The 27,586-nt window shown below is 56.8% G+C and overlaps 1 protein-coding gene across 3 annotated transcripts; it reads right to left on the reverse strand.

Annotated features, from left to right (window-relative positions):
• Nucleotides 1–219: 219 nt before the first annotated feature.
• MXRA7 (matrix remodeling associated 7) lies at nucleotides 220–27,521 on the reverse strand. Of its 3 annotated transcripts, XM_039226546.1 has the most exons (5): nucleotides 27,236–27,521; nucleotides 11,979–12,045; nucleotides 7,842–7,938; nucleotides 6,813–6,893; nucleotides 2,709–3,974 (listed from the first exon to the last, which is right to left on the reverse strand). In XM_039226546.1, exons 1-4 carry the CDS (start codon nucleotides 27,500–27,502, stop codon nucleotides 6,860–6,862), a joined length of 465 nt encoding a protein of 154 aa, XP_039082477.1. In that variant the 5' UTR covers nucleotides 27,503–27,521; the 3' UTR covers nucleotides 2,709–3,974; nucleotides 6,813–6,859. The 3 variants fall into 3 exon arrangements, with proteins under 3 accessions (XP_039082476.1, XP_039082477.1, XP_039082478.1); XM_039226545.1 differs by lacking the exons at nucleotides 2,709–3,974; nucleotides 6,813–6,893 and adding an exon at nucleotides 220–1,211; XM_039226547.1 differs by lacking the exon at nucleotides 6,813–6,893.
• Nucleotides 27,522–27,586: the final 65 nt, after the last annotated feature.

Consider the following 27,586-nt stretch of genomic DNA (forward strand, 5'->3'; position numbering starts at 1 on the left):
CTTTTTTTTTTAAGCACTGACATTTGGGTAGAACAACAGAGAACAGACCTCCCCCTCCGGTGCAGACTGTCGGGAAGGAAGTAAAAGGAATGAGTGGCAGACAGTGGAGGTGCCCAAGGGGAATTCCAGAACCCAGAGGAGAGGATGGAAGGAGAGTAACTTACCCCCACCCCCGGAATCTCTAATGTGAGGGGCACAAAATGCCACTGCCGCTTGGAGTTCGCTGTGTTGATGTAGCTTTATTTCAGCAAGTACAAAATATTTATACGAACGTCACAGGCTCTCTCTGGAACAGACCCCCTCCACTGCGGTTGGCTAGGAATTTTCCTGCTGGGGGTGGGGGGGTGGTGGTGGTGGACAGAAATGGCCCTTGAAGCAGGCAGGAGCTGCCGCTATGCTCTGTGTCCTAGAGCTCTGGGAATCCCAGAGATTGACCACCTCCTAACGTGTCCTGGATGCTGTCCCCTGAGGTCATTCTGGTGTTTTATTGAATGCTGCCTGGGGACACGCTCTCTCCCTGCACACATGCCTGTCTTCTCTGAAGGACTTTGATCTCCCTAAAGGCAGGCCCCATGTCGCACCTTGGATTTCTTCTACCTCTAGCAGGTAGCGTGACCCTGGGGACATTATAAACACTCAGACGAGCCTCTGTGTAAAGTGAGTCTCAGGCGTCCACGGGGGGAAGCCCTTCGAGGGTCCCAACTCTGATGACACGGGTCTGCTCAGTGTGGAAGGTGAGTGTTGAGTTAGAGTTTTTGCTAAAAGGCTGCTCAGAGCGCCCGGGCACGGCCCCCTGGGCACACGGGTGTGGGAAGGATTCAGGGGTGCTGTGTGCTCTCATTCTGCCTCAGAAGGCTTTCTGGAAGCTTCTGGGACTGCACGGACACAAGCCGTAGGGAACATTCTCTTGGCAAAAAAAAAAAAAGTTTAATTCTAAAGACAACAATCCTGCTTGCTGGAAACGCACGCCTAAGTTTTGAGAACCGCACACCGTGGTGTAGTACCTCTATAGCTACAGACGCGAGAGAGAGAGAGAGAGAGAGAGGAGCCTGCTGAAGGCGGCAGGTAGGGTGGAGGCCTCACGGGCCGAGGCGGCCTACATGTCATAGAGCCGGAGCTGCTCCTGCACGTCGCCGTCCGTCATCTCCCCAAACGTCTCCTTGTTATCCTTCATGAGCTTGAAGATGGCCTCCAGCTGCTCCTTTTGCACTCTGTGGGGACAGAGAGGGGACAGAGGAAGAAGGTGCCCCGGGCCCGGCGCTCTCTGGGCCGGCACCGCGTTTGCATCCCGGGACGGCAAGAAAGGTAACCTGGAGCCAAACCCCATGAAGACACGCGAGCTGGCTGGACCGAACGGCTTCAGCTCAAGGGCTCTAAAAGCAGCTTCTACGTCTTGGGTTTTCCCTGCAGGTCTGGGGACCCAAGTGACCCTGCGGGTTTCCGTGCCTCTGTTTCCCCACTGGAGCCCTTGGAGTGTCGATCTCGTGCTTCCCGGGACCTAATGGGAAGGGCCTGCTTCCATTCCGTGGCTGGGGAGCCCACGAGGAACCACGTTAGCGACAGCCTCAGTTTGGAGGTTTGAGGATGAAACCACTGCGGGCTGGGAAGCAGGGGTGAACCTGGGGGCTTGGCCAGGGCCAGGGCAGGCATGGGGTCTCGCTCCCTGGAGGAAAGGGTGCCTCTTCCTACTTTGCACATGTACCTTATGGCCAGCGGGGGGCCCGAACCGGCCTGCACGCAGGCTGGGCGGCTGCGAGTGAAGGGCTCTCATCTTTTTAGTTCTTATCTATTTATTTTGAGAGAGAGAGAAAATGAACAGGAGAGGAGCAACTAGAGAGAGGAGAGAGAGAATCCCAAGCAGGCGCTGCCCAGTGAACACAGAGCCCGACGTGGGGCTCGAACTCCCGAACCATGAGCTCATGACCTGAACCGAACTCAAGAGTCGGAAGCCCAGCCGACTGAACCACGCAGGGGCCCCTGAAGGGCTGTTATCTTTAAGAGGTTCAGCCGCCCCAGCGGACCAGCACAGGTCAGCTCCTGGGAGCACAGACGTGAAAGGACGGGGCGCAGCTGTAGCAGGTTCGGGCCTCTCTGTTTCTGCTCCAAGCGCTGTCAGCCAGGCCGGCTTCTGCGGTTTCCCTGAGCAACCGCGCCCTGCGCACCGGCCCTCCCTGCGGCCAGCCCCGCACGCCAAGGCTTGGGCACAGCCTGCGGCCACCCAGCACCCACAGCACTGCCTGGCGCGGGGCGGGGTCCTAATGTCCGCTCTCGTCCCCCCAGACTCCTTTGGCGGTGACCCCTTATCTCCCATCCAGAGTTGGTTTTGTCGCTAGAGCAGCATCTAGAAGCTGAACTACTGCAGCCCGAATCCCAGCCTCTCTTCGTCATCCTGGGAACGTGATTTCTACGGTCCATTTTCCCGCCTGGAGGAGGAGAAGGCCGCCATAGGTATTCTGTACCCTACAGTTCGAGAAAAGCACTGGGAATTGAAAGGGTGCGTGTTGAGCTCCTTGGATGGAATCAACCTCCCTCCCACCCCAAGTAAACACAAATTCTCAGGTATTTTCGATGGCTTGGGCATTGTTCAGGGTTGCACTCTGCTAGACAGTCACAGGCATCAAAATGAAGGGGGGGGTGCTCAAATTCTAACAGGTTCAAAGGACATTATTTCTTAAAAACAAAGAGAAACTGAAAAAACACACGGTAACTGAGATCATCTACTCAGAGTTTATTGGGCTGAACAAAGGCTGAATACACAGATCCAAGCCGTCAGGAGAACGTGAGGCTTGGGGCCCGCGAGCCATGTTCAGAAAGATTCCGGACAACTCGCCAGCAAGGTGACTGACCTGGAGGGAGGCGGTCACCTGCTCACCGTATCAATAAGATCCCAGCCGGGACAAGGCTGTCGTATTGCTGTGTGGGGACCCATGTGCTAACGATACCTGTCAGGTCTCCGTGTGGCTGGTGTTCTGATCCGCGCTCCGTCCCTAAACCTGAGGTTTGAGGCCCAGAGGGGAGAGGACCACTGGGAATGCGACATGACCTTCCATCAGATGGAAAATATTTTTCTAAAAAACTCACTGCTTAAAAAAGGTCGTAACCGACACATCTAAAAACTGCGGACTAGTCTGGTAGAGTATAAATATCGTCCAATATAAAATTCTGAGAAAAGAATCCGGGACTGCTCTCATTGTCTCATGAAATCCTAACTCATCTATGAAACCTTCTAGGAAAAGGCATAGTCAAGAAATCTATTTAAAGCAAACTATTATTATTGCTTCTGCCAAAGCGAAGGTGGAGATTGGGCAGAGCTTGGTAAGAGCATCAGTGAAAAGGCTTCTTAGCAACCAGAGGGCTGGATCCAAGCCTCCTCTAAATGAAGACGAAGGGCAACGCAAATCGATCGATAGTGGGTGCTGCTTCTCTGCCGCGCCGCCACCACCATAGCGCCTCTCACCCCCAACCACCGCGCCCGAAAGGGGGAAGTGGGTCCCCAGGGAGGGGAAGACAATCAACCGACCACCCTGAGCTAGTGAGCACCGGCTTCTCACCCTCGTCTGCCTGGTTTGGCATCAGTGGAGGAAAAGGCAGCGGGGGCTGGAATGAAGCTACATGGGTTTAAAACGACGAGGCGACTGCCACTGGTGAGATCACAGGTGCGAAGGGGGTGCGGGGAGCTGGGTTCAGTGATACGAGAAACCAAAGTCTCTGAAACCCTCGCTTAACCAAGCGATCCACACCAACAGGGAGGAACACATCTCCCCTGGGGGAGGGGGTGGTCAAGGCGCCCCCCCGGCATCCTCCCTGCCGAGGGGACAGGTCCTGATGGAGGCTCTAGGTCCCAGCGGGTTTAGGTAGGCAAGTGGCACCTGGGAGCCCGCGTGGGGATTCCCATTCTATCTATCAAGTTTTTAAGATGTCAAAAGGAAAAGCCTTTAGCAGGAGGCTAAGGATAACTTCATTATTCTTCGGTTCTGTAAAGAGAAATAGGGAGAGAAGATCATTTGTTTTACTCCTTCCATCTTGCGAGTATCACGGTGGCGGGGGGGGTGAGAGGAGGGCGGGGCGCATGGGGATGACGGAGAGGATGTCTGGAATTGCAGAAGCCAGGCTGGACACTGGTTTCTCAGACACGGGGTGAGTTTGCTTCTCATCGCCTGCGGCTGGACAATGTGTTTCCCAGAGCGTGGCACCTCGGCAGCCCGCCGACCCCCGTTCTGCATCCATGAGGCATTTAGTTAGGCAGAGGGGACCCCGCGTCTAGGCCGCTGGGCAGAGGGCAGATGCCAGGACAGATACTCGGGGCTCCTGATCTTTGGCTATGTGCTTCCTTGGGCCCTCCCGTCATGCTCTTCCGAGTCCCGCTGGCTGGGTCTTGTCCCCGCTGGGGCCCTGTCTAAACAACACCCAGAAGCACGCAACCTCGCTGAGGGAACAGGAGACGTTTTTGTCCCTCTGGCGCCCCCTTCTGGAGGTCAGCATCAGCGTCGCTCATGTTTCCAGACCTTCCCATGGGCAAATCCTTTGTGGGCACACCAGGTTTCGGACAGCTCAGTATCCCACGGCCTGGGTTCCTCCACCCTGTCTCGCCCTCCCCTGTTATGCTGAACAAAACACCTTCCGCCAGAGTAGTGTCCACGCCCAGAAAGGCCCGACATTCCCGAGGACCTTCAGAATGGAGTGGGTGCTGGGGTCCCAGGCTCCCATCTATCAGAGCCAGGCTGGTCTACACTTTCCTCTGGACTGGAAGGTGGGAAGAACGGACGGCATACAAGGAGAGGTGTGGCCGGGGGCGCTTTTTCCTCTTCCTGCCAAGCCTCCAGCTTCACTGGCTCTGGGAGCCGGGGAGGAACAGTCAGCAGCCCGCACCCACCATCCCAGCTACACCCTGAGGCTGGATGTGGCGCCTCCCGGAGGAGCTTCGGTGGAAATGCACAGTCCCTCCACCGGGCACGGCGCGGCCAAGGACACCTGCGAGCTCTAGGCCCCAGGGGACACCTTGGAGAGGGGCTGCAGCCAGTGAGAAGTGGGGGCCGTTCTTAGGCAGCAGCTGTCTCTGGATTTGCAAGCCTTGCCATTTCCGACCCCTCGGGCAGAAGGAACCTGACCTGTGGGCAGTTCTAAGGATGGGGACGTCCATTTAAACACACGGAGGCACGATCTGGGGTCTTGATTTGAGTCCTGCTCCCTAAATGCCGTGTCCTGAAAACATATATACTTCAGGGGGGTCCTGGATCGTGTGACCATGACAGATTGGGGCTCTGGACACTGCTCTGCTGGCTGCGGTGATAAATTTAACGTCCGGGACTTACAGCATTTACTTGTTAACTAGCTTGCAGCTCAATGGGGACCCAGGGTGCCAGGAAAGGAATTAGAAGCAGGCGGGGTTTGGTCAGAAAGCATGTGACAGGCGAAGAAGAGAGCAGACTTGTTGCTGGCCTGTGATCTTGGTGGTCTGACCAGGATATGCCTGTTCTTTTTCAGACTGGGACTCCAGGGCCGCGCGCGTCCTAGACGCAGCTGGGACCTGACTTATCTTGCACCCCCCGGCTCGCTCCCGGGCCACATGGGAACCACCGTGCTAGAGATGAAAAGACAAAGCCAGCCTCGCCAGCCTCTGCGACCCCAAGCATCGCCGTGCAAGGGACAGAAGCAGCCGCGAGAGGGGTGCGCGTCAAGGGGCCCCATGCAGTGCCGCGTGAGGTGGCTGCGTGCAGGGATAGGAGGGAGCGGGCACAGGCAGACGCGTCCAAGAGCCGCGGGGAGCATGCAGGGGAAGGGCGGTGATGAAAATGAACATGAACTCCGGCTCCACCCTCCGAGGACTGTGTTTAGCGCCCTGCTTCTCAACTTGGGGCGCAGCGGTGATAACCACAGCCTGCAGATGAGGACAGATCGCCTCCTTCACCCCAAGAGCAGCACAGCGGCACGGCCTCCATCCCCAGAGAATAGCCAAGTGTGCACTGGTGTATGACAAGCCCCGAAAGACTGTGGCGAAAGACCCTCCCTACTGCCAAGGTCCCAGCTGGGAGCCCAGTGACAGTGGCCGTCTGACCCCTGGCCCGAGGCCTGGCATCCGTCCCCTAACTGGTCCCTCCTGTCCCAGTGGCTCCTCATGCCCGCGGGGAGCCTCTGACCAGGCGGGTCCCAGCCACAGCTCCGTCCACAGGGACCTCTGAGGGACCACAGGTGCATCCAGCTCTCCCTCTCCTTAATCCTGGGGCTGCAACATGTTTCTGTAAAGGGCCCGCTACGGACTCTTTGGGGGCTCTGTGGGGCTACTCATCCCTGCTGCAGCAGCGTGGAAGCTGCCACGGACCACAGGGAAACCAGAGTGGCCGTGTTCTGGTCACACCGAGCATAGTGACCAGGGCTGTAGTCGGCCACCCCTTCCTCTGAGCAGAAAATCCTGCCTGTCCCACAACTAGGGAGCGTGAGGTTTTATAAGCTGCACCACCTTCTTAGGGCGGGACTAAAGCGGCAGGGTGACACCAGCCTCCCTGGTCCCCAAGGAGATGACAGTTCTGCCCCAGCCTCACAAGGGGGCGCTAGCTCCCTGCCAGCTGGTCCCTGAGGCCTGCTGGGGACTCGCGCATTCACTGGGCTCCCGGAACCCTGTAGCCCTGGGGGGAGGGAGGCGCCTGGTCATCCCCGCCCCCGCCCCGCCCCATGGGAAAGAATGAGCAGAATGAATTAATTGGTTATGAAGGCGGCGGAGGTGGGGGAGGGTTAGACCACGCCAGTCATGTTGGGGACACACCGACAGACAGGAGAAGGGAAGCCCCAGTGGTCTAAGAAGCCAGTCTCCTTACCAAAAGGATTTGCAAGATTATGTGTGGCTCAGGACCTAGAGAACGCGCTACAGGGAAGTGAGGTCAGAGGTCAGCTCAATCCTGAAATATAAAGGCAGCAAACCGGGTCACACCCAGAGGCAGTGTCACCAGCACGGAGGAGTTGGGGGGGGCCCCCCTGGAGGCCGCGTCCCCTGCTCCGGGTCATCCTCGCGCTGGGCCCACACTGCCACCCCTCTGCCCCCAGGCTGGGTTTGGAAGAACCGGGAACAGACGCAGGAAGGGAAATGGGGAGTCTAGCGAGTAGAGCGCCTTCTGATTTTTGAGGGACCCTGAGTGGCGTGGCCAGTGGCAATGAAAGGGTGGTTGAGTCATGCAGTCTGGAATAATAAACTGTCCTGTCCCCTGTGACCCCAGAACCCCAGCTTGTGCTAACGGGCAGGCGGTGGTCACAAGCCGGGGCTTCTGTCTGGACTCCTGCTTGAACCGAGGCGTGCCAGGCTCCAGGCCGGCCAGGGGGCCAGAGTCCCGGTTCCCTCTTTCCCGGCTGTTCTGCTGTTTCCAGAGTGTTCCTTGGCGCGCTGGTGGACGGAGCGCAGAGGACACGCGGAGGGAAGCCCACGGGTGTGCAGGGGGTGTCCGGCGGGGGTGGGGGGGGGGAGCCGGACTCTAAAACTGAGGCGCTACGCAGCGGCGTCTGCCGCCGGGCTCCAGGGAGCAGAACAGACACAGAAGGAGCGGCTAAGTGGATGAGCAGGAAGAATCGAGCTCTGTCCTGAAGTGATGGATCGGTTCTGTCAGGAACTCTGTCTGCTCCAGGCCCCTCCCTGGCATCTAACTCTTTCCCTCTGCAGGGAGGCGAGGGGCGAGGGGGCAGGGCAGGGGCTCAGCCGCTCCTCCCGAGAGCGCCCCAAGGGGACAGACAGGAAAGAACCCCTAAAACAAAATCAAAAGGAAGGGTGGCGGTGGGGGAGGGGGGAGGCGGCTTGCCCGAGGCTCCGAGGGCGGGGGCCGGAGCGACGCCGTCGGAGAGGAAGGTGCGCAGCCTACCTCTGTTCCTCCTCCAGCTCCTCTCTGGTCATCATCTTCTTGTACTGGTTTCCCCGCAGCTTCCCGGGGCTGTATTTAAAGGACAAGATCTCTGCCCCTGCAGAGAGGACACGGGGGAGGGTTAGGGTCTGGGGCGGGGGCTGGCTGCCTCCCACAGACTCCGAGTCCCCTTCCCCCCCACCCCCCGCCCCATCCACCCCAGCGCCCACGTCCGTGCTGCCCAGGCCTCAGAGAGAGCACCTGCGAGGAAAGAGGAGCGCTTTCGGGAACTCGAAATGGGGACGCGGAGACACGAATGAGACAGCTGCAGGGAAATCAGTCCCCTCCTCAAACAGTACGGCTCCGTCCCCCAAGTGCTGGACACCCCCGCCCCCAAGGCAGGGTTGAGCCGCCCACAGAGCTGCCTGGCTGCCCCTCAAGGACGCAAGGACCCTCGTCTTTGAAGCCCCTCCCCACCCCATTACATCAGACCCAGTGGGCTGTGCCAAGGTGCTGGGCTCCCTGCCTCTCCTAGGGTCCCAGGCCCGGAGGGGCAGCACAGGGACTCCTGGCCGTTCTGCCCAGGTGCTCCAGGCTCTGGGGCCCTGGGGGTGCCCGCCAGCTACCAGCAATCTGAAACCACGCCTCCAGCTCACAGTAGGTCACGGGAGTGATGTGGGACTCCCGCCATGTTCACGCCATGTTGAACTTGGCCATCCAAACCAGTACAGAGCACTGACTCGGTGTACCGGATCGCCCAGCACCAAGAGCAGACTCCTTTTTTTTAATGTTATTTTTATTTTTATTTTTGAGAGAGAGAGAGAGAGAGAGAAAGGCAGCGTGAGCAGGGGAGGGTCAGAGAGAGAGGGAGACACAGAATTTGAAGCAGCTCCAGGCTCTGAGCCGTCAGCACAGAGCCCGACGTGGGGCTCGAACCCACGAACTGTGAGATCATGACCTGAGCCAAAGTCGGACGCTTAACTGACTGAGCTCCCCAGGCGCCCCCCAAGAGCAGACTCCTTCGCTGCCTCAGAACAAACAGTCTCCAGCCCTGATGACGGGGCACACCAGACGCCTGGACAGAGAAGAGCGGGAATGTGCGACAGGAAGCCAGGGCAGGCACTGGGCAGAGGCTGCCAGGGCAGGAGGGAAAAGAGCTTCAGAGCGTAGCCCTGGGCTCAGCCTCCGTGGGGGAAGAGAGCCCCCCCCGCCCCGGGAATTGATGCCCGTAAGTGGTCCTTCAGCCCAGCAAGTGGAGGAAGGGCAGCCGGCCTCTGGCTGCCCCGGGAACAGAGACAGAATGGCTTGTCTTGTCTAATTTCCATTAAGGCAGAAAAGAACTGAGTAAGGGAAATGCGGAGGCCAGCACATCACCCTCGCACGCAGATGTAGTCCTTTTCAGGGCTGTTCGAGAGGGGTTACCTCTCTGTCACTCCCGTGTCAGGAATCTCGAACGCTTCCACATCCTGCAGCCAGGCCACCCTGACCTCTAGTCTCCCGCTTGATCAGACAGGCTGCTGTGGGCTCAGGGAGGGGGAAGAGGCCCTGGCCTCCCCGATTCACGTTCTCTCGGGGCTGAAGGAAGAAGGTTCTGGATGCAAATTCAGAACCCAAATGATACATGGCAGGAGCTGCGACCTTGCCTTGGGGAGCAGTTACCACATTTGTACCAGGATTCGCGGGCTCCTTATTCTTCCTGCAGACATGAAGGGAGCACTCTGCTAGGGGCTGGGGGCTTAGCAGTGAATAAAACGTGCAGCAAAGCAAAGTAAAACACAGCGTATGACGCTGATCATGAGCGCTCTGCAGGAAGAACAGGGGTGTGGGAGGCAGGGAGGGGGGTGCTTGGAGGTTTCACTGAGGGCGGGGGTGGGGGTGGCTTTATGGATGATAGCTGAGAGGGAGCAAGCCCTATGGTGTCTGGGAGACAAATCCAGTAAAGCAGGGAGGCCAGTGGCACTGGGTGGCAGAGAGGGGGGCCAGGCTACATGGTTGGGGAGGGGGATCTTCCGCAGAGACAGGAGAATCCCTTCCCACCCACCCCCACCTCTCACTGGAGACCCCTGTCCCCACTGGCTGGCTCTTCTGGAACAGAGCTCAGCTGACAAGCCAAGGACCGGGTCCTTGTGGGGGCTGCGAACAGCGTCAGGTATGGCCTGTCCGCATCTGAGGACCCGGGCACTTTGCCAAGTAATTCAGAGCCCCCTGGTCTGAGGGTTCCGGATTGCCAGGAAAGCCCTGAAAAGCCTGCCGTGGGGCGGAATCACACAGAGCTACGGTCTCGGAATGAGCTCACCGCCCACGCACCAACAGCGCTCGCTTCCGGACCTCCGAGAGAGGCAACGAAGAAACCCAGTTACCCTCAACATCAAGGTCATTGTGTCGCTGTGTTTTAGAAAAATAATAGTTTTAGTTCTGCCGGCTGGGAACTAACTCAAGGTTTCAATTTACGGGGCAGGACTGATTAGTGTTATGTTTTCCCGAGCTGGGAAGAAGGAACGAACATGGAAAAGCCTTTCCCTTAATTACATCACACGGTGTGCACCGAGGGATCTGCGGCCGCATCCAGTGTCCAATCTTGCCAGATTGGGGGCGGGGGGGGTTCAATGTGCGAGCCTCCCGGGGAGGAGGACTTCTTCCTGCAGCCTTATGTGATCACCAAGTCGCTTAGGAAGGGCATCTTAGCGACACTAATCAATTAGCCTGGGAGCTGAGCCAAGGGGCTCACTCTTCTTTCCTCTGACAGCTGAGGCCATAAACCTCCCCTCCCCTCCCCTCCCCTGCCTTGTCAGAGCTGGAGAATGGGGGATGCCTGGGGGGGCAGCAGTCAGATAAGGAGGGAGGGCCCAGTGATGAGGCACATGCTTGGGGGTGGGGCTAGTGTCCTGGCCCAGGGGCCTCCAGTGGCCTCGGCTCCTGCCCCTTTCTGTGTCCCCAAGTCACTAATGGGATCCCCACCTCCAAGATTCCTGTAGCTGCCTGGGGCCACGAGGCAGGGACAGACCCCAGGGCACGGTTCCCGTGCGTCTCTAACCCGCAGACGACAGAGAACCAGCAGCGGCAGGGAGAGCAGGGCCCCCCCCGCCCCCCGGCTCCGCTGCCTGCCGGTCCCCCTTCCTCTGAGGCGGTACTGACTGCGGCTGCAGCCTGTGGGGCCCCCAGCGCAGCCCCGCCGCCAGCCCACACGGCCACGCCGGCCGTGCTCACTGCATTCCTGCAACCCGCTCTTTCCACGGCCCTTGCCAGCCGCCGGCCAAAGGTCTCAGCAACAGTCTTGCTTTTGACAAATCGTGAAATACTTGAACTAACACAAAGCACGTCCTTCACGTCCTGGCTGTATAGACTTAACAGATGTTGACGTGTTGCTATTTTCTGTTTTGTTTTTTCTTAAGCTTATTTATTTATTTTGAGGGGGAAGAGGCAGAGAGAAAGAGAGAGAATCCCAAGCAGGCTCCGCACCAGCAGCTCACAGCCTGACTCAGGTCTCGAGCTCACAAACTGTGAGATCATGACCTGAGCCGAAATAAAGAGTCGGACGCTTAACCGACTGACCGAGCCACCCAGGGGCCCCTGTTTTTGATTTTTGTTTTTAAGAAATAAAACACGACCGACCCAGCGGAAAACCATGGCACAGGGATCTCAGAGGTGGGGATCCCATTAGTGACTAGGGCACGGCCCCCGTGGGCGCCCGGGGCAAGCCCACCGCCTTCCTCCTGGTGAGCTGTGAGCTGGCCAGTTTCCTTAACGCCCCCGGTCATTTCTGCTCGCTTCCCCGGGGCCGACCTGAGCTGGGTGGCAGGGGGGGTCTGGCCAGTGAGCTCGAGCTGCTCTGCTCGGGAATCAGGCGTCTCCTCCCCTGGGGCTTTCATTCAGCAGAATTCAAGGCCGTGGCCCGTGGTCCTGTGAGTGGCTTTCGTCTCCATAAAATAGGTCAGAGATGTTTGGGGAGAAACTGAAAGGCACAAGCAGGTAGCAGCGGGGGGGCTGGGAGGCACCGCAGGAGATGGAAGCTCAGGTGCTCAGTGCTGGCAGAGGGGGGCCATCCGTGATGGGAGGTGACTTGTGGTTTAGAGGCAGGACAGTGGGGGGGGAGGGGGGAGGGGGGAGGGGGGGGGGGGGGAGGGGAGGGGTACGCCCTGGAGGCCGGATCCCACTCACCATCTTCTTCCTCAGGCTCTGCCTGGAGTGGCTCCTCCACATCCTGCTCCTGACCCTGCTCCTCTTCCTGCAAGGCAAGGAGAGAGTCAGCGCCCGGTGCCCGGAGCTCGAGACGGTTCCTTGGATCCTGTCATCCCGGCGCCCGAGCCCTCGGCAGGTCACCGATGTGACCCTGGCCCCCTGGCAGGAGAGATGTGCCACAGCAGCGGGGGTGCTGGAGGTGAGTGACTGCCTTGGGGAGGTGGGGCGGCGGTGGGCCGAGCGTCAAGAGATCAAGAGAGAGGCCGCCGAGGGCCAGGCTGAGCCCACACGGCACGGGGGCCTGTCCGTTGGGCCCGGTCGGGAGGACCCCAGTGGGGGCCACGGTTAACAAAGCAGGTGGAACCCATTCAATCTCCGCGCTAACGCTGTTTGGCCGAGATGATAAGGGGGAGGCCGTGGGCCGAGGAGCTGTGCTTTTGACCTTTGCACCTCAGTCTCTTTACCCTTCCCGGAGTGGGGGGGTGCTTGCCAAAGCCTTTGGATGCCAGTTTGGTGAGGGGGCTGGGGACGCCCATCTTGTGCTCTGGCAGGTAGAACTAAAGGCACGAGAGGAAAGCTGGCGGGCCGTCTGGGGCCAGGCCAGCACAGAGAAGGTGCGTTCCCGGGCTCTGCCTCCGGGAACCTCATTTCTCCCATTTTGGGGTCTATCTTCCCCCACCCCCCCACGGGAGCTCCCCCTCCCTCAGGCCCGCCGCTCTCCCATGAACGGACTCAATAAACAGATGTCTGGGGGCGCCTGGGTGGCTTAGTCGGTTAAGCGTCCGACTTTCGCTTGGGTCATGATCTCGCGGTTCGTGGGTTTGAGCCCCGCATCGGGCTCTGTGCTGACTGCCAGCTCAGAGCCTGGAGCCTGTTTCAGAGTCTGTGTCTCCCTCTCTCTCTGACCCTCCCCTGCTCACGCTGTCTCTCTCTCTCTCTCCTAGAAATAAAAAAAAAATAAAAAAATTTAAAAAATAAATAAATAAACAGATGTCTGGAAGGAGCATCCTGAGATGGCCTTCTTGGGAGGAAGGAGTGACTTCAAGCTGCAGGAATGCTGGGGGGTCCCGGGATTGAAGGGCGCGGCGGGGACAGGCGGCCCGGGAGCTGTGATGGACAGCTGGCCGGTGGATCTGGAGACACCCCCGGTTTACGAGGAGGAGGCACACACGGGAGTGAGCTCCCCAGGCGGAGAAGGCAGCACACCCAGGCCTCTGGGACTCGGTTCCCGGGTGCCGGGGGTGCAGCCAGGGTGGTGGGGAGGAGCGGCTGAGCGGAGGAGCCCTGTCCCTAACAGAGCCGAGTGAGCAAAGCTGGGGTGCAAGTGTGCGCAAGCCCAACCGCGGGCCATGAGCGGTGAGCCCGGAAGAGCCCTGACTTTCTCCCTCTCTCACAGAAGGCAGCCGCGAGGAGCTGGGCTGGAGACTCTGCATTCCATCTCCATCAAGCTCTGCCCCAAGTGTGAGAGGTGTTGCCCGGAGCGCAGGTCAGTACCTGGCGCTTGGGAGTCCGGATGCACCGAGAATTTTGCGCAGCAAAGCGTCTTTGTGGCTGTGGGGAGGGGCGCAGGCCCCTTCGGGGGAGGCAGGGAAAGGAGACACCCCTGTGACCCAGCACACCCACCACGAGCGATCAGTTCTGTGCTGGAAAACCATCTGTCCGGCTTTTTCTACAAGGACTCTGATTTTGTGTCACAGTAAACAAGCCAAACTTGAAACAACTGAATGTTCATCCTTAGAGTGAAATGTATTTGGTTAATGCGTTCGTCAAAATATTAACAGCACACACACACACACACACACACACACACACAGAGTGCAACACTGTGCATTAAAAAGGAGGCAGCCGGGGGCGCCTGGGGGGCTCAGTCAGTTGGGCAGCCGACTTCGGCTCAGGTCATGATCTCACGGTTTGTGAGTTCGAGCCCTGTGTCAGGCTTTGTGCTGACAGCTCAGAGCCTGGAGCTGCTTTGGATTCTGTGTCTACCTCTCTCTGCCCCTCCCCCGCTCATGCTCTGTCTCTCTCTCAAAAATAAACATTAAAAAAATTTAAAAAGGAGGTAGCCATACACACTGATGTGAAAAATGCATCAGGACAAATTCCCAATAGGGAAAAGCAAGCAGCAGCACAGTGTGAGAGGGGCCGTCTTTGGGGTGTAAATATAAAAATGGAAATGCACATACATGCTCAGAGTCGCTTAGAAAAGGTTTTCCAGAAGGACACGCCAGACACTGTTAGTGGCTACCGTTGGGGAGAGGGGCCGGGGACAGCCTTTTCTTTTTATCTTACATATTTCAGTATAATTTGGATTTTCTAATATGCATGGATATACGTGGGTATCTCTGAATATATTTTTTAAATGGTACACACAGGTCTCTGAACAGTGAAATTTGTGATTTTTTAAATGTTTATTCATTTTTGAGAGAGAGAGAGTTCAAGTGGGAAGGGGCAGAGAGAGAGGGAGACGCAGAATCCACAGCAGGCTCCAGGCTCCGAGCTGTCAGCACAGAGCCCGACGCGGGGCTCGAACTCAGGAACCGTGAGATTATGACCTGAGCTGAGGTCGGACGCTTAACTGACTAAACCCCCCAGGGGCCAGTTGATAGCCTGGACATGATTTTAAGGGGGGTCAACCAGCTCACCGAGGTGCCCGTGGGAGAGGACTCTTCTACCCGCCCATCCATGCAGACTCCATACACAAGAGTTAAAATGAAAAACTTTAGCCTTCAAATGTCAGGGAAATAAGTATAAAAGGAATTTAAATAAGTAAATATTCAACTAATATGTACTGTAGCTTTGTAGCATTTACACTTCTTAAGTTATTAAAACTTAAAACTGCACTAAGACTTTGGAGGTACCCGTGTATCCCAGAATTAAATTAAAGATAAACAGTGTTATGTGTGTGGTAGAGATAGACAGATAGACACCGTTTTATAAAATTTCTTGTGTGGTTCTGTGGTTTTATATACAGGAATGCAATTTAAAATAGATTTTTAGGGGGGGCACCTGGGTGGCTCAGTTGGTTAAGTGACCCACTTCGGCTCAGGTCACAGTCTCGAAGTTTGTGAGTTTGAGCCCCGTGTCAGGCTCCGTGCTGACGGCTCAGAGCCTGGAGCCTGTTTCGAATTCTGTCTTTCCCTCTCTCTGCCCCTCCCCCACTTGTGAGAGCGCTCTCTCTCTCCCCCCTCAAAATAATAAACATTAAAAAATTATTTTAAAATTCTAGAACAAGAGCCACCAGTAAGGACTGTACCTCTGTTCCTTCCTACAACTCATTCTGCCTTGTGTCCTGCTTTGGCACGTGCGGTTTTACAGGTATGTTTTCTGGAACACTCTGTGCGTCAAAGCAACGTGGTGGGGGGACGGATGCTGAGGGATGCAGTGAGGCCCCAGAGGCCCCAGACGCCAGGCAGGGAGCACCACGGCTTTTGCAGTGACTGGCTGGAGTTTGGTGTGACTGCAGGGGGCCGCAGGGGTCAGGAGGCAGGGCTCGGACCTGGAAGATCTTGCATGGGACCAGGCTTTGAGGAGCATCCAGCAGCTTTTAAATGGCGAGGAAGAGGAGGAGACTGGCATTTTTGGAGCAGGAAGCAGGAAGGCATGGTGAGGGCAGGAGAGGGGGCAGGAAGAACTTCCAGAAGGGGGTTCAAAGTGCATGTAAGGCCTGGTCTGGGAGGCTAAGGGACTCGGCCCTCAGCTCAGTGTTTGTTGAGTGAATTCGTGGAGGCCTGGCTGCATCTGGTCCGAGGCAATCCCCTGGGGGTCTCGGGGTCTGAGTCCCACCCTGGGGCTTGCCCCGCCCCCCACAGCTCAGCCAGGACCACCCCTGGGGCAGCACGACCCTGGCAGCTGCTCGGTGCGCAGACTGCAAGCCCACAAAGCCCATCACTGTGGATTTCTTCTGTTGTTGTTGTTTTTTAATATTTATTTAATTTTGAAGGAGAGAAAGAGAGAGACCGTGTGAGCAGGGGAGGGTCAGAGAGAGAGGGAGACACAGAATCCGAAGCAGGCTCCAGGCTCTGAGCTGTCAGCACAGAGCCCGACATGGGGCTCGAACCCATGAACCATGAGATCATGACCTGAGCTGAAGTTGGACTGAGCCCCCCAGGCGCCACGATCGCTGTGGATTTCTTGTCACTGGCCTTGGTCCTGAGAGTGGCGCGTGGCATCTGTGTGCTGTGGACTCAATTATGTCCCTCCCCAATCATATGCTGAGGTCCCAACCGCCAGTAGCTCAGACTGTGACCCCGTTTGCAGAGAGAGCCTTTAAAGAAGGAATGAAGTTAAAACAAGGCGGTGAGGGTGTGTCCTACTCCAATCCGACTAGTGTCCTTCTAAGAGCCAACGCGTAAGAAGGCAACACACAGGGAGACACCAGGGGTGCATGTGCTGGTGAGGACGCAGCGAGAAGACGGCCCTGCAAACCGGGACAGAGGCCTCGGGGTGGGGTGGGGGTGGGGGACCGACCCTGGATCCCACAGTCCTGGACAAAAGAAACGGCTGTCTCAAGCCGCCCTGTCTGCGGCGCTTTGTCCCAGCAGCCCTCACAAGCCAAAGTAAATCAATTTTGTGAAAATGGTGAGTCGGCGACGCCCTCTGGGACAGACGGCTGGCGTCATCCTGGCTGGTCCTCAAAGCAGTCCCGGGCGGGGAACCCAACCCCATCCCCTCCCCGACCAAGAGCCCCTGCATTTCACTACTGGACGGAACCCGAGGGTTTTAACGTCACGTGTCCCTGGCCACTGCTCCGAGTCAGCCTTTTCCTCCGGTGGAGGGATGGGTGGGGGGCGAGGCAAAGCACAGGGGCCCCGGTCTCCCAGAGGCAGAGCAGGGAGGCTTCAGGAGCCAGTGCGAGCCTGCAGGCGGCTCATTACCATTTATGGTGGCCCGAGCTGATCCTGGCCTAATGGCCAGCGGCGCTGAAGCAGAAGATGGGGAGAGACAGAGACAGACAGAGACAGAGACAGGGTGGGGAAGAGGCAGACAGAGGGAGGGGGACGGGGGCAGGGAGAGAGAGAGAGAGAGAGAGAGAGAGAGGCAAATCTTTCGTCTGCCTGAGGGGATGGTTCCGCCCTGGGATCCTGCACACAGGCTCTGCTGGGACCCTGCGACTATAGGACTATAGCCACCAAAGCCGACTTGGCTGATTGCAACAAGGCCCCTGGTTAATCTGGGAATGATTTTCGAGGACCCTGGAGGACCCTGGCTCGGCCAGGCAGGCGGAGAGGGAGGCCTCACTTCCCCGGGGAGGCCCGTCCCTCCCTCCCCTGCAGCAGCCAACAGAGAGCGGGGCCTGGACGACCCCCCTGCACCTCTCCTCCCCACCCACCGCAGCACGTCTGCAGGTTTCCCTGGGCACCGAGGACGGGCAAGGTGCGGGGCCGCCCCGCCCCCAGCACCGCTGCAGGCGGGTGGGTGTGACAGCGCTCTCTCCCCTCCCACTCTCTCCCCTCCCAGGAAGATTCCATTAGGCAATCAGGCTGCTCAGAGCGGAGCAGCTGCGGGCGCTGACCTGGCGCCAGCTTCCGGAGCGCCTGTGCTGGGCGGGGAGGGTGGGCCGGCAGAGGTCATGGTCATGCAGCTCTCTCTTTCTCCCCAGCCGCGCACACACGTCCAAAGAGCTCAGCCACCGCATGCCCAAGTGACAGCTCCAGGCAGGGGACGCTCGGTCCAAACCTCTAAATCCACACTGTGGCTGGATAAGGCATATCCCCTGAGCCAAGAACTGTTTTCTGTCTTCTTATCCCAAACTGGCCCCTCTCGGCCCGTCCCCCTCTGTGTTTCTCCAAGGTCACACGGCATCTTTGACACTTGGCCATGGCCTGGGGATGCTGATCAAGCCTGCTGCTTCCTTTCCACTTCAACTTCTCAACCGCTGTCCCCGTCCCTCCGCCACCCCTTGCAAAAAGTCCCTGAGAGTCACCCTCATTCTCACGCTCCTACCAGCCACTCAGTGCCTGATATGGCACCCTGTCCTTGACCCTTGACCTCACTCTTCTCCAATTCATTTGCTCCAAGAACACCTTAAAATGCCAGCTTTATCATGCTTTTCTCCCCCCACTAAAATCCTAAAATGATAGCTGCCAGGTTCAATTCAAAGAGGACTGAGCGTGTGAAGTTCTTCTGCTTCCAGATTCAGGGGGGCTCTGTCTCCAAAGCTTACTGGGAAGTGCTCTCCTCTCCGGCCCTCGGGGGCTCCCGCGGGACGGCAGCCTGGAACTTAGGGTCCCCCTCGGGACCAAGGCCTCGGGTATGTGGTCTCGGGCGTTCGCCTCTGGGTGCTCCTCCTTCCTCTGCGCGGGGCCCTCTGAGGTCACAGGATCCGGGGAGGATGGTCGTGACCTCAGTTGTTATCTGTGGTGGGTACTGAGGGAATTGCTGTGAGAAGGGAGGTGGGGAACACAGGGGCCGAGACCCCCCCAGGGCCGATCTGCGTTTGCTTTATGCACTGGGCTTCCATTTAAGATTGAAGAAGAAAAAAGGTATCTAGTGCTTTCTAAAAAAATTTTTTTAAATGTTTATTTATATTTAATTGAAAGAGACAGAGCGTGAGTGGGGGAGGGGCAGAGAGATAGACACAGACTCCGAAGCAGGCTCCAGGCTCTGAGCTAGCTGTCAGCACAGAGTCCGACAAGGGGCTTGAACTCACTAGCTGCGAGATCATGACCTGAACCGAAGTCGGACGCTTCACCAACTCAGCCACCCAGGCGCCCCTGTAGTGCTTTAAAAAATGTAAGAAAGCCACTGATCTAAGTGGCTTTGACCTAATACAAAATCCTATAGCTGATAAAACTTTTGATGAATTGCCAGTTCTCCAGTGTGTTTGAACACTTCTAGCCTCGGGGAGCTCACTACCTTACAGAGCTGTCTGCCTCTCTGGGGCATCACACACAGCTCTAGAGCATGCAGGCAGCACGCAGGGCACTGGGAGAGGCCGGCAGCATGAAGGGAAATGGCCTCTGCGCAGTGCCCAGGCCAGTACTTCAAGGAGGTGGCATCTGACTCCCAGCAGGGGCTGCCCCCCTTGCTTCTCTTTGTTGTTCCTGCAGCTTATAAATTCCACAAGCATTCAGTGGGTGCTACTGTGTGCCGAGTCTGCTGCAGTAGCTGGGGCTGTGGCCGTGACCATGGCAGGCAGGGACCCTGTTCTCTGGAGCTGACATTCCGCTTCGGCAGACAATGTGTGCTGACATAAAGGATGACCTCAGACCCTGTGGAGTGCCGCGAAGAGAGCCCGACAGGACGGCGTGTTGGGGTTGGGTGGGGGACTTTACATCTGCTAAGGTGCTCAGGGACCAGACACTTGAAAGGCAAGGAGGAGGGACAATTGTGTGAAGGTCTAGGCCAGGGAAGGTCCATTGGGCAGAGCGGAGAGCAAATCCCAGGGTCCGGATGAGGCGCAGGCCTGGTGTGTCTGAGCGCTGGGAAGGCCGCCGTGGCTGCAGAGAGGAGGCAGAGCGGGTTGTAGGGCCGAGGTAAGAGTGTGGAAGCCACCGCAGGGCTCAGGGCAGGAGAGAATGAGGTGCGGTTTCTATGTTGTAAAGACGGTGCTGGTGGCTGGATGGAGCTTGGGGGCCAGGCTGGAAGCAGGGGGAGCCTCTGAGAGGTTACTGCCCAGCCCAGAGGAGCCAGGGACTACCAGAGCAGCCAGGGGAGTGGAGAGGAGGGCCCGAAGTCAGGCGGTATCCCACGGACAGAGGGAACGGGACTTGCTGGTGGAGTGACTTCGGGGCGGAGGGAAGATGAGAAAACAAGGAGGCTGTGCGGGCTTTTGGTCTGAGCCGCTTCGAGAGCCATGGAGGAATTCTGAGTAGGTGGTGCAGGACGCTGGGGGCAGGGTGGGGGGCGAGGGCACCCCTTCGGCGACAGAAATCAAGAACACTTAACAGGGCAGTCTCAGGTGCTCAACCACAGGCCAATGTTGAGGACACAGGAGATGGCGCTCAGCAAGAGGCTGGCCACCATCAGCCATTGCTTAGGGGGAGGGCAGTGGCCAGTGTGTTCTGGAAGGCACAGTGGCCATCCAGGCCCAGAGGTGTGTCCTCCACCTGCTATGGGCATGAGCTTTTCCAGCGTGGACCAGAACAAAGGAAGAATACTGGGTAAGATGCTGACTCGGGAAGCGGGGAAGGGGGAGATGGGGAGAGACCAAGATCCAGCGTTCACGTTCCTAGTACACAATACCCCGGAGGCGTGGAGGAGCCAGGCTGCAGGGCCAAGTTCAACCATCCAGACTAAAAGGGCCACCCTGGACCCGGACTTCAAATCCCAATTGAGGGCGCATTCACAAGCCCTAAACACTCCCTTGCTCAGATGGCCAAGCACGCCAGATCCAATCCTCTCAGATGAACGGCTTTTGGCATTGTTCCTACAAAGGGGATTTGGAGGACATCAAAAGCTTCATAAAAAAACACCCGGGCGCCGGCCTTCTCCCCTTATCAGCAAGGATTAGGTGGAATTCTAGTGCCTACATAGAGACGGTTCTGCTCAGGGATGGACACAATCAGAGCTGGGAGCGTAGGATGAGATGGAAAGCACTTGGGGGGGGGGGGGCGGGCGGGGTGGTGACCAGGCTGATGAGTTTTGACCATGACCAGCTTTAAGGATAGTAATACAGGACAGGTGGCCAGTGTTTAAAATCTCTAAGGAGGCCTCCACCGAGGGCAGAGAAACTGGTTTTAGACTTCGTGAAGGATAAAGATAAGAATGGTTTGACCCCCGAGCGACGGGGACCTTCAGGGGACACCACTGGACTGGAGGTGTTTGTTCTCAGGTTCTGAGTCCTCAGCAAATAAGCATCCGGCCAGGAGAAACACTAGCACTACTGAGGTGACAGAACTAGGTCCTTGCTGAGAACATGCCCACAGTTGTCTCAACCAGTGGTCAGCGGCCAGGCCCGTGTTAGCAATGTGTGCAAGGAATTCTGACTTGTAAATATTAAACACACATGTGCACACATGCATCCACTCCCCGTCCCCAACAGGCCAGGAAACAGGAGACGGTAATTGGACAGCGGATAATCATGGATTGCTAAACTCTCTAAGAGAGAGCAAAGAGTTTGGGGAAACTGAGGCCTAGAGGCGCAGAGGTTAAAGGACTTCCCCCCAAAGTCCTCTAGATAAACAAGTACCATGAATTCTCACACTGGGTTTCCTGGGGACCATTTAATCTCATTTGTTATTCTTTAGCCACTGGGGCCAGGAGAAGGTGACCGTGACCAAGGCTTCTCCCTGCTGGGTTGGCAGGGAGGGGTTCCCTGCTGCAGCATCCCAGACTTCCTTTTCGGTTCTATTTTTTTTTTTTTAATGTTTTATTTATTTCTGAGAGAGAGAGAGAGAGAGAGAGAGACAGTGTGAGCAGGGGAGGGTCAGAGAGAGAGGGAGACACAGACTCCGAAGCAGCTCCAGGCTCTGAGCTGTCAGCACAGAGCCCGACGTGGGGCTCGAACCCACGAACTGTGAGATCATGACCTGAGAGGAAGTCAGACGCTTCACCGACTGAGCCACTCAGTCTGTGCACAGCACACCCCTCGTAGGAGGAGGCCTCGTAACCCCATCAACACTCCGATTCATTCATCTGTCCCTGACGGTGCCACCCCAGGTGTGACCAGACTCCGGCTGTTCCAGAAATGCCTCGGCCACCAGGGATATGGCATTTCTTAGGAAGAACGTCCACCAGTGGTCTAAGTGGTCTAAGGCCGTCGCTCCCCGCCGACATGGTGGCTTAGGCAGACGGTCTGGGAAAGAACAGGGCCACAAGCAGGAAACTGAAAGGGCACAAGCCCCACGTTTTCCTTCTAACTGTCCAGAGCCAGGCAGCTTTGTTTCTTAAGATACGTTCTTGGGGCGCCTGGGCGGCTCAGTCGGGGTTGAGTGTTTGCCTCTTGGACTCTTGGTTTTGACTCAGGTTGTGATCCCAGGGTCATGGGATTAAGCCCCATGTCAGGTTCCATGCTGAGTGTGGAGTGGAGCCTGCTTAAGATTCTCTCTCAGGGCACTGGGTGGCTTGGCTGGCTAAGGGTGTGACTCTTGGACTCTTGATCTCGGCTCAGGTCATGATCTCACAGTTCATGAGATCGAGCCCCACATTGGGCTCTACACTGACAGCGCAGAGCCTGCTTGGGATCCTCTCTCTCCCTCTCTCTCTGCCCCTCCCCCACTTCTTCTCTCTCCCTCTCTCTCTCCCCCCAAAATGAAAAAACTAAAAAAAATTTTTAAAAAGATTCTTTCTCTCCTGCTGCCCCTCTCCCCCATCTGCAAGTGCACTCTCTCTTAAAAAGAACAAATACATATATATATTCTTTTAAAAAGTATATATGTTATATATTTTTACATGTAATGTATATATGTTATATATAAAAGTATACATTATATAATGTATACATTTATATATAACATATATATTATATATAAAATATATATCTTCTTTATATATAAATGTATATACATACATACATATATATATATTCTTTACAAATTTACCACCTCCCACAAAGTAGAAAATTCCGACAGCTAAATTTTCTGTGTGCAAATAAGACTATCTCTGAAGGAAAGAACAAAGTTGAGCCATTAGGAAACGCCTGGGCTTCTTTCTCACACGGAAGAAGGCTTCTGAGCTGCAATGACTTTACAGAAGACACCCTCTCGTGCTGCTGAACACCAGACTCGTCCGCAGCTCTGCACACCGTCTCCTGTTCGCCCATGCTCATCTTTGCAATTTCTATGAACACACTGTTTTGTGTTCTGCGCTACTTCTACCAACTTGCTAATTAATCCAGTGTCCTAATTAACGGACATTTGGATTATTTCCAGTTTCCTTCCCAGCAAATCACTAGACCTGTTACAGGCTGAATGTTTGTGGACCCACCCCCAGCTCATATGCTGAAGCCCTAACCCTCCCCCCGCCCCATGATGGTATTTGGGGGTGGTGCCTTTCAGGTCATTAGTGTTGGATGAGGTCCTGAGAGTGAGGCCTCCACGATGGGATTATGGTCCTTAAAAGACAGGAAGGGACCACAGAGCTCTCTCTCCACCGCATGAGGACACAGCAAGGAGGTGATTGTCCTCAACGAGGAAGCAGGCTCTTATCAGGAACTGAATTGGCCAGCACCTTGATCTTGGACTCGCCAACTTCCAGAACTGTGAGGAATAGGTTCCTCGTGTTTAAGGCACCCAGTCCATGGCGTTTTGTTTTAGCAGCTTGAGTTGACTAAGACAAGAGTCCAAAGTGACATGAGCAACTGCCAAACCCTCTGTCCGCTGGCTTCCATGCTTTTGTTAAGAGAACAGAGAGTGGAGCCATGTTGGCATCACGACAGTCAGGATGGTTGAGGGGGGAGGGGATTCACTTGCTCCTAAATCATTTGCGGGCTCTGGTGTGCCGGGGTTGGGGGGGTGGGCGTGCCTGTGGTGACAAGGATGGTGAGGGTAGGGGACACAGCACGGACCTAACAGCAGGATAATGTCAGAGGTGAAGGGGGGTGGGGGCGCCTGGGGGGCTCAGTCAGTTAAGCAGCAGACTCTTGGTTTTGGCTCAGGTCATGATCACCCGGTTTGTGGGTTCGAGCCCCGGATCGGGCTCTGCTCTGGGGGCAGAGCCTGCTCGGATTCTCTCTCCCTCTCTCTCTGCCCCTGCCTCTCTCGTGCTGTCTCTGTCTGTCTCAGAATAAATAAAACTTTTAAAAAAGAAAAAAAAAAAGGAGGTGAACCTGGACTCCCACCCAACAGTGAACACAGCCTGAGTGTCTGAAAAACCAAGCCCCTTCCTGAGGGGCCTCTCATTTTTCCAGCACTGGATTTTTAAAAATTCAAGTATAATTTATATGCAGTGTTACAAAAGTTTCAGGTGCACAGTATAACGATTCAACAATTCTATACGTTTCTCAGTGCTCTTCAAGATAGGTATACTTTCCAACACTGTATTCTGAGAAATTCCAAACCTACAGAAAAATTGTAAGAATTAAACAATTTTGAACTCACGTACCCTTCACCCAGACTCACCAATTCTTAACATTTGGCTACCTTTCCATCCTCTCTAGATATACACACCCACCTCGCGTGCATGTGTGTGTAACTATTAGAATCATAATACGTCGACCTCGGAACAACACGGGTTTGAACTGTGTGAGTTCACTTGCATGTGGATTTTTTTCAATAAATACAGCAAATGAAAAAAAAAAAAAAAAAAAAAAGAATCAAGATATGTCGCCCCTGAATGCTTGGGCAGCATTCTAAGAACAAGGACATGTTTCCGCATAACCACAACGCCAGCATCACACATAAGAAATTGATCATGGACACAATAAAATAATCCAATAAACCATTCATTTGAAACATAGCCCAGTTACCTCCGAGATGTTCTTTATGGCTCCCCACCCCCACCCAGAATTCAATCAAGGGTCGGTCGGGCATTCCGTTTGTCTGACTTGTCTCTTTGGTCTTCAATCTAGAAGAGTGTCCCTGCCTGTCCTGTGTTTGGGGACCCTGTCCCCACTCAACTGCTGAGCAGAGCTATGGCCCGAGCACTGAGAAGTCTGAGTTTTGGCACAAACCTAACTCTAGTTACTGTCTGAGTGACCTTTGACTTTCACCTGGACCACTGTTTGGGAATCCTACGACATAGTCTTGCTGGAATCCACACTTCTGTTAGGTAAGAAGCCTGGTGATCCTAAAATTATAACCTATACATCAGCACCAAAGAGCACTGTTTCCTGGCCTTCAAAGGGGCCAGTTCTTGTTTCTGACATCGCTGGCCATGATTCGTTGTGAGGGTGTGGCACGCCTGCACGCTTCCTCTGCTGCCCAACCCTACGCTCACCCCAAGGAGATACAAGAAAGAGGTTCTAATAATAGAGCTCTGCCCTCTGCCCAGCCTCCCTGCCCTGGCTGGCGGATCACCCCCCATGTCTTCAGTGTCTTAGCCCATCATGCTACTTTGCTCCCCAGCGCGGTGGGGACGCTTCCCAATGACCCACAGCCGCAGTGAGAGGCAGCTTCCTTGGGCTCTGGATCCTTCTCAATAATCAGCTTTGTGAGTCAAAGGCAGCAGCTGCCCTGAGCCCCACAGGCCTGGCAGAGCAGAGGATGATTGGATCAGAAGAACTGCCATTAGTCAGGCAAGGTGGCTACACACCCCCCCACCCCCCCAGGGTCCTTCCGCCTGCTCTCCAGGCTCCACAATATGATTATCAAAAGCAAGTAGTGTGGGACCTGCTCTTGAAAATGCCCCAGTCCACTTCCAGACAATTTCTCAACAGCTTCTTCCAGGGGTAATCCCACCACTAAGAAGGTAGAGTAGCGGGAGAGAGTGATAGGTGTCCCCTCCCCCCTCCCCAGAGCCTGATCCCGGGGCCTGAGGCACAGCACTGATTTAGTGTTTGCCAGCTGGCGTTGAGGGGGGCTGGGCAGCTCAGCAACGGCTGGGGACCCAAATCTGGGGACCCAAATCTACGAGGGAAGGCAGAAGCTCTGAGTGAGGAAACTGACTCCAATCAACATAACTCTTCGCATCGGGATGATCTGGGGACAGGGTGCCGCAGTGGGAGCATGGACACTCAGGCTCATCCGGCAGCTGCCCCGCGTGTGAAGCCCCGTCATGTGCTTTGTCCTTCAAAGCACCCACTCACCCCCCACAGGACGGGCATTTTCCCCAGAGGCAAATTGTGCTCTGGCTGCTCCGACCAGCAGCACTGAGCCCGTCCCACCAGATCTCGACTTGCTGAGGGTCCACAGGCCTTGCAGAGAGCTCTCTCCTGGGTGCTGTAACCCAGAGGGCCAAGGCATGACTGGACACCACTAACAGGCGCTGCAAACTTCAGTCTAGAACTTTCTGTGAAGTGATAAAGGGCCACTGTGTAAGCTGGGAGCAGGACTTGCTGAGAACAAGCGGCAGGCTGAGAACAGCCATTCGCCGCCCCTGTTCCCAGGAGGCCGTGAGTGCAGGCAGAATCCCAAATACGGGCGCGAACCTAACGCTTCAGCACAGGTCCAAACCCCACCTGCCATCCTCACGGATGAGGTCAGCGCGAACAGCAGGGCCTGTTAAAGCGGAGCCCCGGTCTTCTCCGGGAGGAATACAACAGCCCTCGCAGGCTGGTTAGAATCCGCTCTAATGACACAATTAGTCACCCACTTTGTCAAACAAAGCGCCTGCTCAGAGGGGTCCAGCACACTTACTCAGCAAAGAGAAACGCTGGGGCCCAGCCTCGCTGCCTTCTCCCTTGAAGGGCCCTCTCCAGTGTGAACCACTGTGTCCAGCAAAATTCAGAATGGGCCTGGCAGACACACTGACTGACAAGGCACTACAGCAGCCGGGTCAGTTTCTACTGCTCTGGAGGTCTATCTTCCCTTCCAAGAGGAGCTGGGGGGTTCATTCTGATGGGAGGGGGCTGGGTGGTAGCCTCCAGGGGCCCCGGGGGTGGGGGTGGGGTGGAAATCCCAGGAATGTGGGTTTCATGCCTTGCAAGTATGTTTCCAATGTACAGAGCAGCACTGGGAAAAGTGTATGGGGCTGGATGGATGAGTGCATATCTCTCTGGGTGTCCCGAAGCAAGGTGGCACCGTCAGGCCAAAGCTGATGGACCACACGGAGGGGGGGTTGGGGCAGAGCAGGAGAGCCAGTTTGGGGTGCTGAGCTGTGCTGGGGGGCGCTTTATCTTGCCCCTTCACTCCATACAACCCCGGGGGGAGATGCGCCAAAGCACGTGTGCAGTTTGAAAACGACAATAAAAATGACCGCAATGTGCAGTGCCTTTTCCTGCTGCCCCACCCTATGCGCTTCACTCCAGACATCAAGGACTCGAGTCTGGATTTCAAATTGGCTTAAAAAGAAAAGCCAGCTTCCCCCCCCCACCCCCAAGTGCGACTATTTTTTTTTCTTTATCGAGACAACTCTCAGTACTGCAGACCTCAGAAATGAGCCACACGCACGTGGATGCGGGACCCGGTGCGCCGGAGGGGTGCGGGGCGAGGGGTGGGTGTGACCCGCGCCCGGCCGGCGAGAGGGTCGCCAGAGGCGCACAGAACTCCGACAGCCTCGTCGCTCGGCGACACTTACGGGGGAGGAGGGCGCGTTTTGCTGGCGGGGCCTTCGCTCCCTGCCGGCCGCGGGCCCTGCGCTCCCCGGGGACCGCCCGGCCCGAGGCTGCGGCCTCGGTCCCCGGCCCCGCCCGAGCCGGGATACGGAGGGGGCGGGGCCCCGGGGTGGGGAGGGGGTGCCCGGGAGGGCCGGGTCCGTACCTGCCTGGCCTCGGCGGCCTGCTCCTCCGCCTCCGCCGGCGCCGCCGCGCGCTCCCCTGGGCCCTCGAGCTCCCCCGGGCCCTCCGGCGCGGCCGCTGCCTCCGGGGCGCAGGGGCCGGGCAGCGCGGGGGTCCCGGGGGCCTCGGTCGGGGGCGCGGGCTCCGGGCTCGCGGCGGCCCCGCGCCGCACCAGCAGCCAGGCGAGCAGCAGCGCCAGCGCCGTGGCCAGCGCGGGCAGCGCGGCCAGCAGCTCGGCCGGCGCCTCCATCGCGCCGCGGCCGCCGGAGTGCCAGCCCGCCGGGACCCCGAGGGAGCCGGCCTCGCCCCGCCCGCGCCCCGCCCCGGGGCGGAG

This window comes from Hyaena hyaena, unplaced genomic scaffold (genome assembly GCF_003009895.1).
Source record: "Hyaena hyaena isolate Hyena2069 unplaced genomic scaffold, ASM300989v1 scaffold_21, whole genome shotgun sequence".
In the NCBI taxonomy this organism is placed as follows: domain Eukaryota; kingdom Metazoa; phylum Chordata; class Mammalia; order Carnivora; family Hyaenidae; genus Hyaena; species Hyaena hyaena.